The sequence below is a fragment of the Mobula hypostoma genome, chromosome 11, assembly GCF_963921235.1.
Source record: "Mobula hypostoma chromosome 11, sMobHyp1.1, whole genome shotgun sequence".
Taxonomy (NCBI): domain Eukaryota; kingdom Metazoa; phylum Chordata; class Chondrichthyes; order Myliobatiformes; family Myliobatidae; genus Mobula; species Mobula hypostoma.
The window spans coordinates 103,130,708-103,148,427 of NC_086107.1; the positions used below are offsets into that span (position 1 = coordinate 103,130,708).

At 48.4% G+C, this 17,720-nt stretch overlaps 1 protein-coding gene across 5 annotated transcripts in view; it reads right to left on the reverse strand.

Moving 5' to 3' along the window:
* LOC134354040 (GATOR2 complex protein WDR24-like) overlaps window positions 1–17,720 on the reverse strand; it is a 53,519-nt gene that overhangs the window by 12,047 nt on the left and 23,752 nt on the right. For all 5 annotated transcript variants that reach the window (XM_063062735.1, XM_063062736.1, XM_063062732.1 and 2 more), the window contains exons 2-5: window positions 15,757–16,866; window positions 9,794–9,971; window positions 5,654–6,442; window positions 3,139–3,263 (exon numbers count right to left, since the gene is read on the reverse strand). In XM_063062735.1, the coding sequence (XP_062918805.1) occupies window positions 3,139–3,263; window positions 5,654–6,442; window positions 9,794–9,971; window positions 15,757–16,228 (1,564 nt within the window). In that variant the 5' untranslated portion in view covers window positions 16,229–16,866. The remainder of the gene's footprint in view (window positions 1–3,138; window positions 3,264–5,653; window positions 6,443–9,793; window positions 9,972–15,756; window positions 16,867–17,720) is intronic.

Below are 17,720 nucleotides of genomic sequence, written 5' to 3' on the forward strand. Positions count from 1 at the left end.
TTGAACGATGACTGCTCTGCTCTCTGATCCTATATGAAAATCTCTGGGAGATCCTTAAACAGACTTTCCCAACCTTTTTTATACCAAGGACCAATACAATTAAACAAGGGGTCCGTGGACCCCAGATTGGGAACCCCTGTCCTAAAACGTCTCTCTGTGTCACCTGAGTTGTACACACAGGATCAGGCCATTCTTCCCACCACGCTCATACTGTTCCAGCCACTTGCACTGATCCTATTAGCCCACATTGGGACTGTATCCTTCAGTGCCTTGCCTTTTACATGCCCATCTGAACGTCTCTTAAATATGATAACTGTAATTGATTCCACCACCTCATCTGGCACCTCAGATCTCCTTTGAAACTTCTCCCTCTCACCAATGCCAATGAAGGAATGACATCCATTGGAATCCAATCCCCACTCTGACCTTTCACTTCCTTTCACCTGCCTACCACTTCCCCCTGGGTCCCTTCCTCCTTCCCTTTCTCCTATGAGATTCCTTCCTCTCCAGCCCTTGACCTTTCCCACCCACCTGGCCTCTTTCCTCTCTCCCCTCTCTTTTTATTCTGGCATCTTCCCCCTTCCTTTCCAGTCCCAAAACACTGACTGTTTATTCATTTCCATTGATGTTGCCTGCAGCATTTTGTGTGTATCGCTGTTGCTTTGGATTTTCTGCAGACTTACTCATGAAGAGAGAGAAATTGCCTTTCAATTTCACGAGGGAGTATAGGCCATCAACTTTTTGCTGCTAATGTTACTGTATTGCTAGCTCGACGCTCAACCCAGCACGGATGGAAAGCGTGCACGGGAGCCGGCTGGATTCGAACTCGGGACTTTCCGCCCCAAAGTCCAGCGCTGATGCCGCTACTACACCAACTGGCTGTAGAGTATTGGACTGTTGTTTTACTTAGAACAAATAAAGAGACACGTTAGCATGAGCAAGGACAAAGAAGCAAACTTCCCTGTCCTCCATGCAACCTGAAGCCAACATGACCTACTGTGTATGGCTGCTTTAAAACTAGTGTCCTACCAGTTTCCTCCTTTTACCAGGTCCTCACAGCCTCTAACCTCTGATCTTTCAAAAATATATCTACCCCACACCCAACTTTAAATCCTTCTTCTGATCCTACCTTCACGACTCTGGGATGGCACATGAGGATTCCCCAGATTCACCCACCCTTAGCAAGAACATATTTCTAGACACTCCAGTTTTAAATGACTGGCTCCTTGTAATTATGTTCCCTCGTTTAAAACTCACAATCTCCAACTCGGAATCCTAGGTCTAAAGGTCCAATTCAATGTCAGAGAAATGAATACAATATACATCCTGAAATCTTTTTTCTTCGCAAACATCCACAAAAAACAGAGGAGTGCCCCAAAGAATGAATGACAGTTAGGCTACGTCTACACTACGCTGGATAATTTTGAAAACGCTGGTTTCAAGTAAAAACGACAGGTGTCCACACTAAGCGTTTTTCAAAATATCTCTGTCCACATTAGACGGATATTTGGGCGAATCTCCTCCTACTGGGCACGCGCAGGACACACGGAAAACAAGCGAAGAGGAAACGGTATACTTGGTGAGCGTTTGTCCAGTTACAGAGTAGAAAAACTTAAAAGAAATTGCTCTTGGCTCTCGCTCAGGAGGACTTAAAACTAAAAAAAACAAATACTGGAGCGTATGGAGGCAACCGACAGGGCAGTATGACCCAGCTGACAACAAGCACTGAAAAACTGACTAACTCTGTTACATTAATAAAGCACCTTGTTAAATGTATAAAACGTCTGCATCAGTGTTATCTTGTATTTCCATACAATGTCACATTAGTCTGTTACACATCTATTGTCAGAGAAGTACTTGCTTCAATAGGTGAACCACCTTCATACAAGCAAGGACAGAAAACAGGGCAAAGTGAGTATACTTATTTATTCAGTAAGCTAAGGGTCATTTGGTGAGTACATTTCTAATTCTTTTGGCTTCAGTCTCGTTGCCGTCCGTTCTGAAATTGTTAGGTTCTGCGAAGCGCAGAATCAAATTTCGCTCTGATGATTGTACACTCTAGTATCAATTGTTTGGTGACAATAAAGTAGTAATAATAATAATAAGAAAACAATGAAATGCCGCGCTGTTGCCATCTGTTCCGGCACATCATGACAGCGGTTTTAAAAAGCTCCGGTTACCCCTTACACACTGCAACGGATATTAGGCGTTTTCAGATTTATTCACTCTGGAGACCGTTTCTGAAAATCTCTGTTTTCAGGGGATGAAAACACCATTTCAGTGTGCACGGAAGGTTAAAACAAAGAGAAAAAGCTTCATTTTCAAAATTATCCAGCGTAATGTGGACGTAGCCTTAAATGTTAAAACCCCAAAGTGCCCCTCAGCTCCCCTCCCTCCCGTGCATACCTCTCATTCTTCTCAACTCCAAGGAATACAGGCCCATCCCTTTACTCTCTCTTGATAAGACAACCATTTCATCCCAAGAAATCATCATTCTCTTAAGAAATGCCTATCAGGGTATATTCTGGAATTAGGGTATGAAGCAAATATTAACGTCAACAGCAACCAAACTTCAAATCTGAATATGGATCATAGATTGAATTTAGAGTGCAGCTCAGAACAAGTAAACTTCAGACCAGGAAACACCAATTGACTGCTACATGTTTGCATATGCATGAATGCAATCAGCACCCCATTACATGAATATGACTCAGAGACCACAGCATTTAGAGTCAATTGCAGAGCAGGAGACATCCAACTGACTGAGATGTCTGCATATGCATGAATGCAATCAACACACAATTGCATGAATACAACTCAGAGACCATTTTGGATGCGTTGGTGGGAAGACCCAGGAATTTAAAAATCAATCTCCCTCCCCTCCCCTCTCCTCCCCCCCAAAAAAGGTATCAGCTTCTGTGTGTCTCAAATAAAGACTTTTATATCTACAGGCTGCATCCCTCGCTGACTTTGTTCACAATTACAACAGCTCCAATGCTACTGAATCCATTGCTGGGGGAGGACGACCAACACTACATACAGTGCTCCAGATGTGGCTTCACCCACACCCTGTAATAGACATTTTCCTAGGGATTATTTGGAGTGAGAGTCACAGAGATGAAGTGGGCAACCTGGTACCTTCGTTAGTCTGCAGCGAAATAACAGTCAAGTCCAGGGGTAGGCTGTCCTGACGATTTTCCAGTCGGACTCTCTCAAGCTTGGCTTCACTTCCTAATGCTGCGTTGCCGTCTTTCATAGTAAAGCTGCAGAAACAGGGTCAGGGAGGTGGGGAGGGGAATCCTTTACACATTAGACAATGCACTACCCAGCAGGCTGCAGCTAAAAGCGAGGTCGGGTACAGGTCAGATCCCGGAGCCCCTCATCACAATGAACCCCTTGTTGAACAATATGCAGGAGATCTTTGGGGATGTAACAGGCAGGGTGGATAAGGGGGTACAAGTAGATGTAGAGTATTGGGAGTTAGATGAAACACAGAACATTAGCATTCACTGAGGCGTACTGTGCAAGAGTTGGGGTAATAAATTCCGTGGCAGACCAGTATAAATCAGTTTCGGTGAACAAAAGCGTGCAGAGGTGGGAGTTTGAAGCAATCAGCAACCTGCTGGCAGAACTCAGCAGGTCGAGCAGCATCTGGAGGGGGAAAAAGGAATCGTCAGCATTTCAGGTCAAAATCCTACATCAGAGAGCTGGAATAAATGGGTCACTGGCAGATTAATGGTCACTAATAAGTGGAATTCACAGCGATCAACAGTGAGACCACACCTTGTGTCCGGTTTTGGTCTCCAAATTTGAGGAAGGACATTCTAGCTATTGAGGGAGTGCAGCGTAGGTTCATGAGGTTAATTCCCGGGATGGCGGGACTGTCATAAATTGAAAGATTGGAGCGACTGGGCTTGTATACACTGGAATTTAGAAGGCTGAGAGGGGATCTGATTGAAACATACAAGATTATTAAGGGATTGGACACACTAGAGGCAGGAAACATGTTCCGGATGTTGGGGGGGGGTCCAGAACCAGAGGCCACAGTTTAAGAATGAGGGGTAGGCCATTTAGAACAGAGTTGAGAAAAAACTTTTTCACCCAGAGAGTTGTGGATCTGTGGAATGCTCTGCCTCAGAAGGCAGTGGAGGCCAATTCTCTGGATGCTTTCAAAAAAGAGTTAGATAGAGCTCTAAAAGATAGTGGAGTCAAGGGATACGGGGAGAAGGCAGGAATGGGGTACTGATTGTGGATGATCAGCCATGATCACTGTGAATGGTGGTGTTGGCTCGAAGGGCCGAATGGCCTATTCCTGCACCTATTGTCTATTGGTACCTCCACTATTCACAGTTTGTATTAGAGACTTGGATGAAGGAATGAAGGGTCCTGGAGCCAAAATCTCTGATAATACGAGGGGCGGTCTGGGGATTCTAAGAGCTCAAAGATCTCACAAATCAGACTAGATTGGTGAAGAAATGAGAGAGGAGCTGGCTGAAGGAGCATCATGCTGGGAAGTGGGAGGTAATCCACTCTGGAAAAAAGGACAAAAAAACAACTTATTGTTTACACAGAGGGCATCCTCAAAATCATAAGGTACAGAAAGGAGTCCAAAGACAAACATAAAATGTTAACATTGAAGTAGAACATCAAGCTTTAGGAAGGAGAATGGAATGTTAGTGTTTACTGCAAAGGGGGCTTCAGTTTAATATTTTATTCGTAGTATACCTTCTGTAGCAACCACAACTTCAGCTCAGAGTCACTGCTCCAATGCCTGGACGTATAGTCATCTGACTTAGGGAAGTAAAGGCTGATTTATACTTCTGCGTCAACTCGACACCTTAACCTACATAAGTGGCCTACGTGCGTTGTGAGCATTTATACTTGTGCGTTAGTGTGTCTGCATTGCTCTGCAATTCCGGCACGTCGCGCATGCGCACACACCTGCCCGTGCAAGGCTTCATGGTCATGGTAGTCTTTCTCCGGATAAACAAGTTTAAAGCAAGCGTCTTTTTTTGTAAAAGCAAAATGTGTCCTCCATAATTTTGGAGGTCTGTAAAGCTTTATGGAAAGCATTGCAGCCAGAGTTCCTTCCCTGTCCTTCAGTCGCCCAGTGGGAAGCTATTGCAGCGTAGGAGGAAATGCAATGCTACCAAGCGGCTGTTGCGTTCTGCGTTGCCGCGACACAGTTACATTTTGGGAGAGGTGTGCGTCAGGCTCTGGCGTAGGGATTCGCGTTGGCTCTGCGTAGGGTTTACAATGACGCCGTACTTACGGCGTCACGTTGACACAGAAGTATAAATCAGGCTTCAGTGTGGAGGTGAGTGACAAACGGTGGTGACGGAATCAATCTGTGTGTTTGACTATAACATGCAGTACTTTTCCTTCTATCGTTAGACGTAGGTGCTGAAACCCTACGGGGGGGAGGAGTGAGGGGGAGACGGGGACAAGTGTTTAGATTGATGTGTGTGAGAGGGAGCGCGCAAGAGAGAGTGTGAAAGAGAGCACATGAGAGAGAACATGTCAGAGAAAGACAGAGCGAAAGCACGCGAATAAACGTTTACGCGTGTTTGTTCGTTCATGTGCGTGCATGCGCGTACAGGTGTGTTCTGACAGGCTCAGGCCATGTCTGACCGTGTGCGGGGACATGCGGTACCTGCTGAGGGGATGTGCCGTCTTGCCAGGTCCCTGCCCACCTCCGCCCGGGGTCCCGGCGGCGCAGACCCCTGCGCCAGCGTAGATGATCTTCAGCATGGTCCAGATCTGAGCCACCTGGTAACGCCTGAGCTGCCGGGCCACGGCGGCGTTGCGGTCGCAGAGCTCGGGGAGGGGGCCGCCGCTCAGGCAGTACTGGCAGGCCGTCTGCGAGAACCAGTCCACGGGGGCCGCGGCGCCTGGCCGCGACTCGAAGACACTCAGGGCGCTCAACACGCTGGTGAACTGCTCGGCGGGGTCCTGGCGCCGCACGAAGAAGAAGGGGTAGCGGCGGTCGGGGCCGTAGGGCTTGCGGGCCCCCTCGGCCGAGCACAGGCTCTCCTTGACGGCGAACGCCACGTCGCCGAAGAGGCTGACGGACAGCCCCTCTGGGACGGCCCGGCTGGCCGGGCGCTGGGCGTCCCTGAAGAAGTGGTGGTACAGCGTACTGTCCTTGGATCCAGAGAGCAGGAAGTGCGGGTCGTGGGCGTGGCGCCAGGCGATGCCCGTGGTGACATCCTTGTGCTCCTCGAACATGGCGAAGGGGACGTAGGGCCGCCGCACGTCCCACACGTAGATGTTGTGGTCCACCATCATGGAGCAGGTGGCGATGTGGTACCGGCGCTCGGGCCGCCACAGCACGCGGGCCACGGACGCAATCGTCTGCACGCAGTAGCTCTCCCGCGCTTTGTAGCTGGTCAGGTCCCATACCTTCACCATCTTGTCTCGGCCCCCCGTCACCAGGCAGCCTCTGCGGGAGAAACACCGAGATGTCAGAGGTGTCCGGCAAGAACAGACCAGGGAATCTTATCAACACACCCATTGGGCAGAACGTCCTCAGCGAGAATTAGAACATAGCACAGACTTTCAGCCCAAAATTCTGTGCTGATCAAGATCAATCTAACCCTTTTCTCCTGTGCAGCTCATAACCCAATATTTCTCTTTCATCCATGCACCCATCTATGAATCTCTTAAATGCCCCTAATGTAACAACCTCTCCCACCGCTCCCAGCTGTGCTTCCCAGCTACCCACCTTTCTCTGTGTAAGGTAATGTATCTCCGACATCTTCCCAAAACTTCCCTTCACTCACCTAAAAACAGGGGTCCCCAAATATTTTATGCCATTAACCGAGGGGCCCCTGCCTCTGGTATTAGTCATATACACCCTGGGAAAATGCTGTCTACTCTTATCTATGTCTCTTATCATCCTATACATCTCTTATCAAATCACCTCTCACTCCAAAGAGAAAAGCCCTAGCTCGGCTCAACCTTTCCTCAGCAGACATGCTCTCCAATCCAGGCAGCATCCTGGTTAAGTCTCCTCTCTCCCCTCCCTAAAGCTTCCACATCCTTCCTATAATGAGCTGACCAGAACTGAACTCACATTCAGTGGCTACTGTATTAGGCACACCTGTACACCTACACGTTAATGAGAATATCTAATCAGCCAATCGTGGGGCAGCAACTCAATGAGTAAGAGCATGCTGACACGGTCAAGAGGTCATTAAGTAGAGGATACAGCTCGGGCAAACATAGCACCGGGCTCAAGGGTAGCTTCTACCTGATGGCAGCAGCCAGAAAAGAGCATGGCCTGGGTGGTGAGGATCTCTGATGATGGATAAACAAATATAAACTGTGTCCTGCTTAAGGGTCTCGGCCCGAAACGCCAACTGTACTCTTTTCCATAGAAGCTGCCTGACCTGCTGAGTTCGTCCGGCATTTTGGGTGTGTGTTGCTCGTATTTCCAGCATCTGCAGGTTTTCTCTTGTTTGAAGATTGCTGATGCTTTTCTATGGCAACGTTTCACGTAGATGTGCTCGATGGTTGGGAGGGTTTATCCATGATGTACTGGGCCAAATTGACTACCTTTTGTAGGATTGTCCGTTCAAAGGCGTATCTAATTCTGATGTGGGGAAAAGTTGACTGTTGTTTACCCTACCTATAGTCTTCATTACTTTATATACTTCAATCAAGTCTCTTCTGAACCTCAGCGTGTGTGCACACTAGTGCATCCACCTGAGCACTCGTTTATCACTGTGCACGTTTGCGCAGATGTTCACGCGCACTCAGTTGTGCAAGTACAATTAAAGGTCAGCTGCCCGATACTTCATCCGGAGAAGGCTCCAGTAACCAGCACCTTGCAGGGAGGGCACGCAGGTCCACGCTGGGGTAGCTCCCAAGCCGCCATCACAGGTCACCCAGCACGCCTGATTACCTGACGCGTACCAGGCGATGGTGCTTTTAGTGTACTTGTGCGCTCCTGTACCGGTATACTCAGGTGATCAGGCACGCGGCTGTCAGCGCCACATGGCCAGAGACCTGGGTTCAATCCGGACTGCCGGTGCTGTCTTTGTGGAGTTCGCATGTTCTCCCTGTGACCTCCAAGTTCCCACCACATCCCAAAGACAAGCAGGTTGGGAGGTTAATTACTGACTTAGTTAAACAGCACTACACCTACTGGGCAGAGTTGCTCTGTCCTGGGCCATTCTGTCAAGTTGTCTCGAGAAGACAACCATCCTCTTGATGGGCTACACCAACGAGAAGTAACCCATCGTCCTGGAGTATCCCTCCTCTCCCAGGGATGAGGTCTCTGGAGCTTCAGTCGTTTCTGGAGCTCTGGCTTCCTACGGGACAGACTGCCAGCTCCGTGCCCAACCCTCTTCCTTTCACAGCCAGGCTCGGGACCGTCCGAGGCCGAGCTGGGGAGGTTAACTGGCCACTGTGAATTGTCCCCAGGTGAGCTGCAGACGGCTGTAGACTCGCTCCCATCGTGGGCACCAGCCTCCCCACCATCGAGGACATCTTCAAAAAGCAAGTACCCCAGGAAGGCGGCATCCACCATGAAAGACCCCTACCATCCAGCACGTGCCCTCTCTCATCAGGAAGGAGGTACGGGAGTCTGAGGACACACACTTAACATTTTAGGAACAGCTTCTTCCCCTCCGCCATCAGATTTCCAAACGACCCATGAACACTACTTCTATTTGCTCTTTTTATACTATTTATTTATATAGATCTTTTAAATAACTTACAGTAATTTTTTTTGGACTACTACCTCAAAACAACAAATTTCACAACATGTATCAGTGACAATAAACCTGATTCTGACAGATGACTGGGGATAAGTGTAGGATTAGTGTAAATGGGTGTTTGATGGTCAGCACAAACCTGATGGGCTGAAGGGCCTGTTTACATGCTGCATGTCAGAGTGTATTCTTTTAAGGCATCCGTTAGTCTTGCGAGACCATGGATCTGCGCCTGCCTTCACTCTCCAGGGCGCAGGCCTGGGCAAGGCTGTATGGAAGACCAGCAGTTTCCCATGCTGCAAGTCTCCCCTCTCCACGACACCAATGTTGTCCAAGGGAAGGGCATTAGGACCCATAGAGCTTGGCACCAGTGTCGTCGCACAGCAATGTGTGATTAAGTGCCTTGCTCAAGGACACAACACGTTCCCTCAGCTGGGGCTCGAACTCATGACCTTCAGGTTGCTAGTCCAATGCCTTAACCACTTGGCCACGTGCCCACGAGTGTATTCTAGAGTTACGGTATATAGCAAAGTTAGGGTATATATAATTTCAACAATCTTTAGACCAGAACACAGACTGTAGATTGAATTTAAAATGCAGCTCTGAACAATGATCTTCCTGGAGCTGCATTCTGGGGTTGATTGCAAACAAAGAAACACTCCATAAACCTCAGGCGCCTGCATTTGCGTGAATGTGGCCCACAGTCAGTGGAATTAATATTCAATTTGGGTGTCTGGAGTGTGGATGTGAAGCTAGAGGTGTTTGAAAACTGTATGTAATTCAAAGGAAGCATTGTAGATACACTATAACTATAGAATTGACCGTATATTACCTTTGATCTTAAGCATATAAAAACGTCATGTAATATTCAATCAGGCAGGCCTCCTCTCTGCACAAGACTCATGAGGAATGTTTACTAACGTAGTGATAAGCACGCTTATTGGCATGCACATTCTTATGTATGTGCGCGCGCAATTCCATGGGGAGGCGTGTGTACCTGCCTGGGTGCACCAGTACACACACACACACACACACACACACACACACACACACACACACCCACCCTCTAGTCCCACCTGTCGTCTGGGTGCCAGTCACAGGAGAAGACCGGCCCGTTATGAGCCGTAAACATCCTCTCGCACCGGTCCGGCCTCCGCATGTCCCACAGTTGCACGTTGCCATTCTCGAAGGTGGCGGCAAAGGTGAAAAAGTCTCGGGCGCTGAAGTGGACGTCGCGCACGCTCTCCGACTGACCTGCAGGCGGAAGACCATCACAGTCAGGATACCTGGGGGTTTAGGTAGGGATTTTATCCTCTGTGCAACTGGGTTAGCACTTGGCTGGAGACAGAACACTTCTATACAGTATTGTCACTGTGATGAGAGAACAACTACTAACCTGCGCTCAGGAGCGAGACATACCAGTTAGCTGAGCGCTGTCACAGCAACAACCTTGTACTCAACATCAGCAAGACCAGAGCTGATTGTGGATTTCAGAAAGGGTAAAACGAGGGAACACAAACCAACCCTTATAGGGGGATCAGAAGTGCAGAGTGAGCAATTTCAAGTTCCTGGGTGTCGATATCTCTGAGGACCTAACCTTGTCCCAATATATCGATGCAGCTATAAAGGCGGCAAGACAGCGGCTATATTTCATGAGGAGTTTGAGGAGATTTGGCTTGTCAACTAATACACTCAAAAACTTCTACAAATGTACCATGGAGAGCATTCTGACTGGCTGCATCACTGTCTGGTATGGGAGGGGGTCTACTGCAGTAGATCAAAATAAGTTGCAGAAATTTGTAAAAATTATTCAGCTCCACCATAAGTACAAAGACATCTTCAAGGAGCGGTGCCTTAGGAAGGCGGCGTAAATCATTAAGGACCCCCACCACCCAGGACATGCCCTCTTCTCATTGCTACCATCAGGAAGCAAGTACAGGAACCTGAAGTGTAGCAATCCAGGAACAGCTTCTTCCCCTCTGCCGTCCGATTTCCAAATGGACACTGACCCCATGAACACCACCTCACTACTGTTATTATTTCTGTTCTTTTACGTTTATTTTAACCTGACTATTTAATAGATGTATATATACTTAATGTAACTCGGTTTTCTTTCTCTATATTTATCTGTCATGTATTTCATTGTACTGCTGCCATAAAGTTAACAAGTTTCACGACATATGGTGATAATATTAAATCTGATTCTGAAAGGCATAGCAAAGGCCCACTGCTTTGCAGAATCAATCTGAATTGGGCTGTTACCGCTGACATTTGTCGTGAAATTTGTGGTTCTGCAGTGGAAGACGTCAAAATGTCTGTAACATAGAACAGTACAGCACAGTAGACTCGGCCCACAATGTTGTGATCTTTTAACCTACTCCATAATGGATCTAACCCACATAGCCTCCACTTTCCACATGCCTGCCTGAGTGTCTTTAATACCCCTGATGTACATTCTTCTACCACCAGCCCTGGCAGTGTATTCCAGGCACTCTTCACCGTCTGTGTTGAAAAACCTAACTCTGTACTTGCCTCCACTCACTGTAAAAGCATATCCTCTCGTATTAAGCATTGCCGCCCTGGGAAAAAGGCACAGCTGTTCATACCGTAGAAACCTCTTACAAACATCCTACATCCCTATCAAGTCGTCTCTCACCCTCCTTTGCTTCGACCTTTCCACACAAGACACGTTCTCTTATCCAGGAAACCTCTTGGTAAATCTCCTCTGCACCCTCCCTATAGTTTCCTAGAGTGAGGCAACCAGAACCGAACACAATACTCCAAGTGTGGTCTAACCAGAGTTTTATAGGGCTGCAACGTTACCTCGCAGCTCATGAAACGAGTCCCCCAACTAACGAAGGCCAACACACTATACATCTTCTTAACCACCCAATCAACTAGCACGACAATTTAAGGGTTCTATGGATGTGGACCCCAAGATTCCCATTTCTTCACCTGCTAAAAATGTGGCCATTAACTGTGTGCACTGTCTTCAAATTGACCATTTCACACTTTTCCAGACTGAACTCCATCTGCCACTTCTCAGCCCAGCTAGCTCTGCATCCAAATAAATAAATAGTTTAAAAGATGAATAACGGGGTTATTTGCTGAGGGGTCTTGAGGAAAACTCGACTGATACCCACCGGAGAAGTTGATGTCTTATCTGCAAGTGACAACAAAATCGGTGATATCACAGACAGCCAAAAAAAAGTAAACTTGGACTGCACTTACACAGTAAATGATAGGGCAATGGATGCAGCGAAATCTCCAGGCCCAGAGCGATTGGCTGCGGCAGGGCCCGGGCCCACTGTTTGGGCAATTTAAATGCCAGCCCAGATAGACTGGATGGACAGGGTGTCAAGGGTCGGGCCGATTTAGCTCGCTCTCTGGTGAAGTTTACTCCTTTGCAATGCAGAGGCTACGAGACTACCCCCCGGCTGCTGAGCTTTGTGTCTGCAAACTTTGCGGTGACTTGTCCCGCTAATATGATGAATTGACGCCAAGGCTTTGTGCCTATTCCAGGGATTTGGATTTAAGGACTCAATCTGGTTCGGAATGCTGTGCTCACTTCTGTTGTTTGCATGATTTGTTTTTTTTTTCTATTTCTATGCGCATTGGGGGGGGTTGGTCTCTTTTGGAAAAAATGGTTTCTTTTGGGTTCCTTGCTGTGTGGCTAGCTGTAAGCAGATAAATCTCAAGGTTGAGTAATTTATACAGACTTTGATAATAAGTGTACTTTGTTGAAGAGAGACCTAGGGATACTGGTTCATAGTCCCCAAAGTGGTGACACAGGGAGACAAGGTGGTAAAGAAGGCGTTAGGCTCGGTCCGAGCACTGAGTAGGGTTGGGATGTCATGTGACATCTATACAAATCATTGCATTTCTGGTCACAATACTACAGTGAGGACATCATTCAACTGGAAAGGGTGCAGGAAAGATTCACAAGGATGTTACTGGGGGGGGGGGCTTGAAAGCTAAAGAGAGTCTGAGTAGATTAGGACTTCTCCCCGTGGATCACAGGAGTTTGAGGAGTGACCCTTACAGAGATTTATTTATACCCCTCATAAGGGGGATGGTCATAGTCTTCTTCCCACGAGCAAGGTGTTCAGTGCATGGATGAACTGATGGATACCGTTCAGCTTCAACACTGATGTTGTTTATAGACTAAGTAAAGGCATCCGTTAGTCTTGCGAGACCATGGATCCGCACCTGGGAAGTCTTCACTCTCCAGGGCGCAGGCCTGGGCAAGGTTGTATGGAAGACCGGCAGTTTCCCATGCTGCAAGTCTCCCCTCTCCACGACATCAATGTTGTCCAAGGGAAGGACATTAGGACCCATACAGCTTGGCACCAGTGTCGTCGCACAGCAATGTGTGATTAAGTGCCTTGCTCAAGGACACAACACGTTGCCTCGGCTGGGGATCGAACTCACAACCTTCAGGTCGCTAGTCCAATGCCTTAACCACTTGGCCACGTGCCCACTTTTATAGATTACAGCTCAGCGTTTAACACCAGCGTGCCTACAGTCCTGATTGAAAAGCTCCAGAACCTGGGACTCTGTCTCTCCCTCTGCAACTGGATGCTCGACTGGCTAATCGGAAGACCACAATCTGTGCGGATTGGAAATAACATCAACACTGGCTCACCTCAGGGATCTGTGCTTAGCTCACTGCTCTACTCTCTACACCCTCGACTGTGTGGCTAGACACACCTCAACTGCCATCTATAAATCCACAGCTGTTGTTGGCAGAATCTCAGATGGTGACGAGAGGGCGTACAGGAGTGTGATACACCAGCTGGTTGAGTGGTGTCGCACAATCTTGCACTCTATGTCAGTAAGACCAAAAAACTGATTGTGGACTTCAGAAAGGGGTAAGACGAGGGAACACACACCAGTCCTCATAGACGGATCAGACGTGGGATGAGTGAGCGATTCCAAGATCCTGGGTGTCAACGTCTCTGAGGATCTAACCTGGTCCCAACATATCGATGCAGCTACAAAGAAGGCAGGACAGCAGCTACATTTCATTAGGAGTTTGAGGAGGTTTGGTACGTCCCCAAAAACACTTGTAAATTTCTACAGAGGTACTGTGGCGAGCATTCTAACTGGCTGCATCACCGTCTGGTATGTGGGGGGGGGGAGGGGGCTACTGCACAGGATCAAAGTCAGCTGCAGAGAGTTGTAAACTTAGTCAGCTCCATCATGGGCACTAGCCTCTGTAGAATCCAGGACATCCTCAAGGAATGAAGTCTCAGAAAGGCGGCATCCATTATTAAGGACACCCCCCCACCCCATCACCCAGGTCATGCCTTGTTCTCATTGCTATCATCAGGAGCCCGAAGGCACACACTCGGAGACTCGGGAACAGCTTCTTCCCCTCTGCCATCTAATTTCCAAATGGACATTGAACCCATGAGCACTACCCCACTACTTTTTTTTAATTCTATTTTTTGTACTACTTCTATGATTTAACTAATATACATTTACTGTATTTTCTGTTTCTCTCTTTTATCATGTACTACATTGTACTGCTGATGCAAGATGATCACATTTCACAATAGATGCTGGTGATATTAAACCTGGGCTCCGATTCGGATTCTGATTTAAGAGCAGTTAGGATAGGTACACGGTTGGGAGGGGTATGGAGGAATATGGTCCAGGTACAGGTTGATCGGTCTAGGCTGATCAATGGTGCGGCAAGGACAAATTGAACCGTAGGGCCTGTTCTGTGCTGCAGTGCTCCACAGCCAAATGGAGACCTGGGGGAGACGAGAGAAATAAAAAGGGGTTTGGAAAAAGAACTTTAAGAACATTGTGGGATGGGAGTGAGAGTAATACAAGGGGTTGAAGGGGATGAAAGGGCACCGGGGGGTCACGGGACTTTAGATGTGCTCTTTACTGAGGGTGGGAGACCAATCACGAGAGAGTTGAAGTCCCGAGGAAAGAAATGCCTTGGGGTTAAACGGAGGGTCGGAGTCAGGCTAGGTTTGAGTGTGGGAGATGGAGAGGAAGGGGTGGGTGGTGAGAGGATGGATACGGCCTTGTCGAAGGAGTGAGTGTAGGTTTGGAGACCCAGGCAGGGGATGCAAGTACAGAATGAAAAAAAAGAGAGAGAGAGAGAGAGAGAAAACGAGAGAACGAGAACTGGCCCTTCGGCCCATCGAGGCCGCACCGACCATCAACCACCCGGTTACACTAACCTAACTTTAAACCCATTTACTCTCCCCTACAATGTCATCAACTTCCCCCAGGTCCCACCACTCCCCTACACAGTGGGGGCAATTTACACTGGGCAATTAACCCACTGCGGGTATTTGGGATGTGTAGGAGAATTGGAGACTGGTCGGAGGGCACAGCCACAGAATAAAGGGATGTCCTTTAGAACTGAGGAGAGCTGTGGTGAATCTACATAGAACATAGAATAGTACAGCACAGTACAGGCCCTTCGGCCCACAATGTTGTACCGACCCTCAAACTCTGCCTCCCATATAAGCCCCCACCTTAAATTCCTCCATATACCTGTCTAGCAGTCTCTTAAACTACACTAGTGTATCTGACTCACTGAATCTGTGAAAGTAATTGCCACAGAAGGTTGTGGGGGACAGGTCACTGGGTGTTGACAGTTTCCTGATTCGCAAGGGGGTTGTAATTTTTTTAAAAAGCACCATGGTTGAATGGTGGAGCAGAGTCAATGGACCAAACGGCCTAACGTTGCTCCTGATGTGGGAGGAAAGCGGAGCGTTGGTAGGAAACCCACGGGGCAGCAGGGAGAACGTGCAAACTCCACACAGACAGTGCCCAGCGCCAGAATTGGACTCGCGTCTCTGGAGCTGAGAGGCAGCTGCTCCACCGAGCGATACACACAAAATGCTGGAGGACGGGCAGCACCTCCGGAGGAGAGCAAAGAGGCGATGCTTTGGGCCGAGACCCAGAACCTCTTGTGTCTGTGCTCCGTTGTGCAGTCGGGTTCGGGGGAGGGAGGATGGATTCAGGGGAGGGAGGGTTTCCAGGCACAGTGGGGTGGGGTTTCAGCCCGTACCTGAGAAGGTGCAGATAGACTCCTTCCTCCGCAGGTCGAAGCACTTCATGCAGCCGTCCTGGGAGCCGCTCAGCAGGATGTTCAGCTCCAGCGGGTGGAAGCAGACCTTGTTGACAGTGCGCTTGTGCTCCATGAAGAGCTGGTCCTGCTTGTTGCGGCTCGGCCTGCCCAGGTTCCAGGTCACCACGGCACCGTTGGTGGCCGCCGTGGCCAGCAGGTTCTCGTCCATCTGGTGCCAGGCCACGTCGGCGCAGCTGAAGTTGAGCGAGGGCTTGCGTCCCACCCGCAGGTTCGCCTTCTCCGTGAACTGCTCCTCCTCGATGCCGTAGATCTTGAAGATGTTGCGGCCGGCAACCGCGACCTGGGCGCCGTCGCGGCAGACGCTGATGGCGTTGGCAGGGGCGTCCAGGCTGCAGGACATGGTCTTGGCACTGACAGCACTGCCACCCAACGCCATGGGCATCCGCGCCATGGCAGGTGTTGGATTAGAGTCCAAGTTTGCCTATGTATTTATGTAATCTGTAATAGTTCAGAGAATGTTCAGTATAGCTAGTTCTGGATTTCTGCGTGGCTTCTCTGCAGCCTGTGTCTCGCCATTGAACCTGTCTCATTGGCAGTCTCTTCTCTGCCTCAGTTGATCCGAGTTTTTAGTATAAGACGACCGTGATATTTTACAATGACCAGCTAACAGGTAAGTCTTTGGACTGTGGGAGGAAATAGGAGCCTGGGTGTACAGGCAGCAGCGGGAATTGAACCCGGGTCACCTGTACTGTAAACTGTTGTGCTAACCACTATGTTACCAGGCCGCCCTGGCATGACTCTTTGTTTTTTTTTGTCTTCTTCTTTTCCTGCTGTTCTCTTCCTAATCTTTCTTTCTTCATGACAACAGAGTTAGTTACTGTTATTCCTTTGTTACGAACACCTAATAAGATAGCTCTAACTGCAAGGGTTCTTGACTTCCGAAGAACCAACTGGGTCACGTCGCCGCCAGATCCAATGCCGGCAAGCCCTCGAGCAGGAGGGTCCGCGGCACCTCGACAGCCAATCGGGCTTCAGGAGAGTCGGCAGGCAGCTGTCAATCATCGAGTGGCTGGTCCAAAGTCACAGCATCTGGAGAATAAATTGGAAAGCAGTCAGCAGAGTTCAGAGGGACAGACCTCTCCCGTGATCAGTGAAATGCAGAAATTCATTCTTTCTTTACATTTTGTCAACACAGGAGCTGATACTTACTCCAGGAATGGGGTGGTGAGCACATTTCTGTTTACCTTAGTGATACGGGGGTTGAGACAGTCCAAAACGTAAAGTTCCGAGTAGTGAACATATACACAATGTGGCCAAGAGAGCTCACCATTTTCACAGGAGGCTGAAGAAATTAGATGTGTCCCCACTGACCTTCACCGAATGTTTAGCAGGCCAAGGCCCTTCATCAGGACAGGAAAGAAAGAGAAGAAGACAGCACCCGTCTTCTAGTTTGAAGCCGGGTCACTGGGACTATGCTGCTGTGCTTTTATGAGCTGTGTCATCGTGCTGGCCCTTGATAAGTCACTGCTACCTTATTGTAAAGGGAGTGGTGAAAGTGCATTCACTGCAAAGGTTTTAAAAAAAAAAGACCCTGATGGGAGTTTTATACAAACCCCCAAATAGTAGCAATGATGTGGTCTACAGATTATACCGGGAGATAGAAAATGCGTGCCAAAAAGACAACGTTACAATAGTCATGCGGGATTCGATATGTAGCTAGATTGGGAAAATCAGGTTGTTGCTAGATCCCAAGAGGGGGGATTTCTCAAATGCCTAAGAGGTGGTTTTCTAGGGGATTGGCTATTCTGGGTTGGGTGTTGTGCAATGAACCTGAATTGATTAGAGAGCTTAAGGTAAAAGAACCCTTAGGGACAAATGATCATAATGTGATCGGATTCACCTTGAAATCTAAGGAGAAGCTAAAGTCAGTTGTATCAGTATTA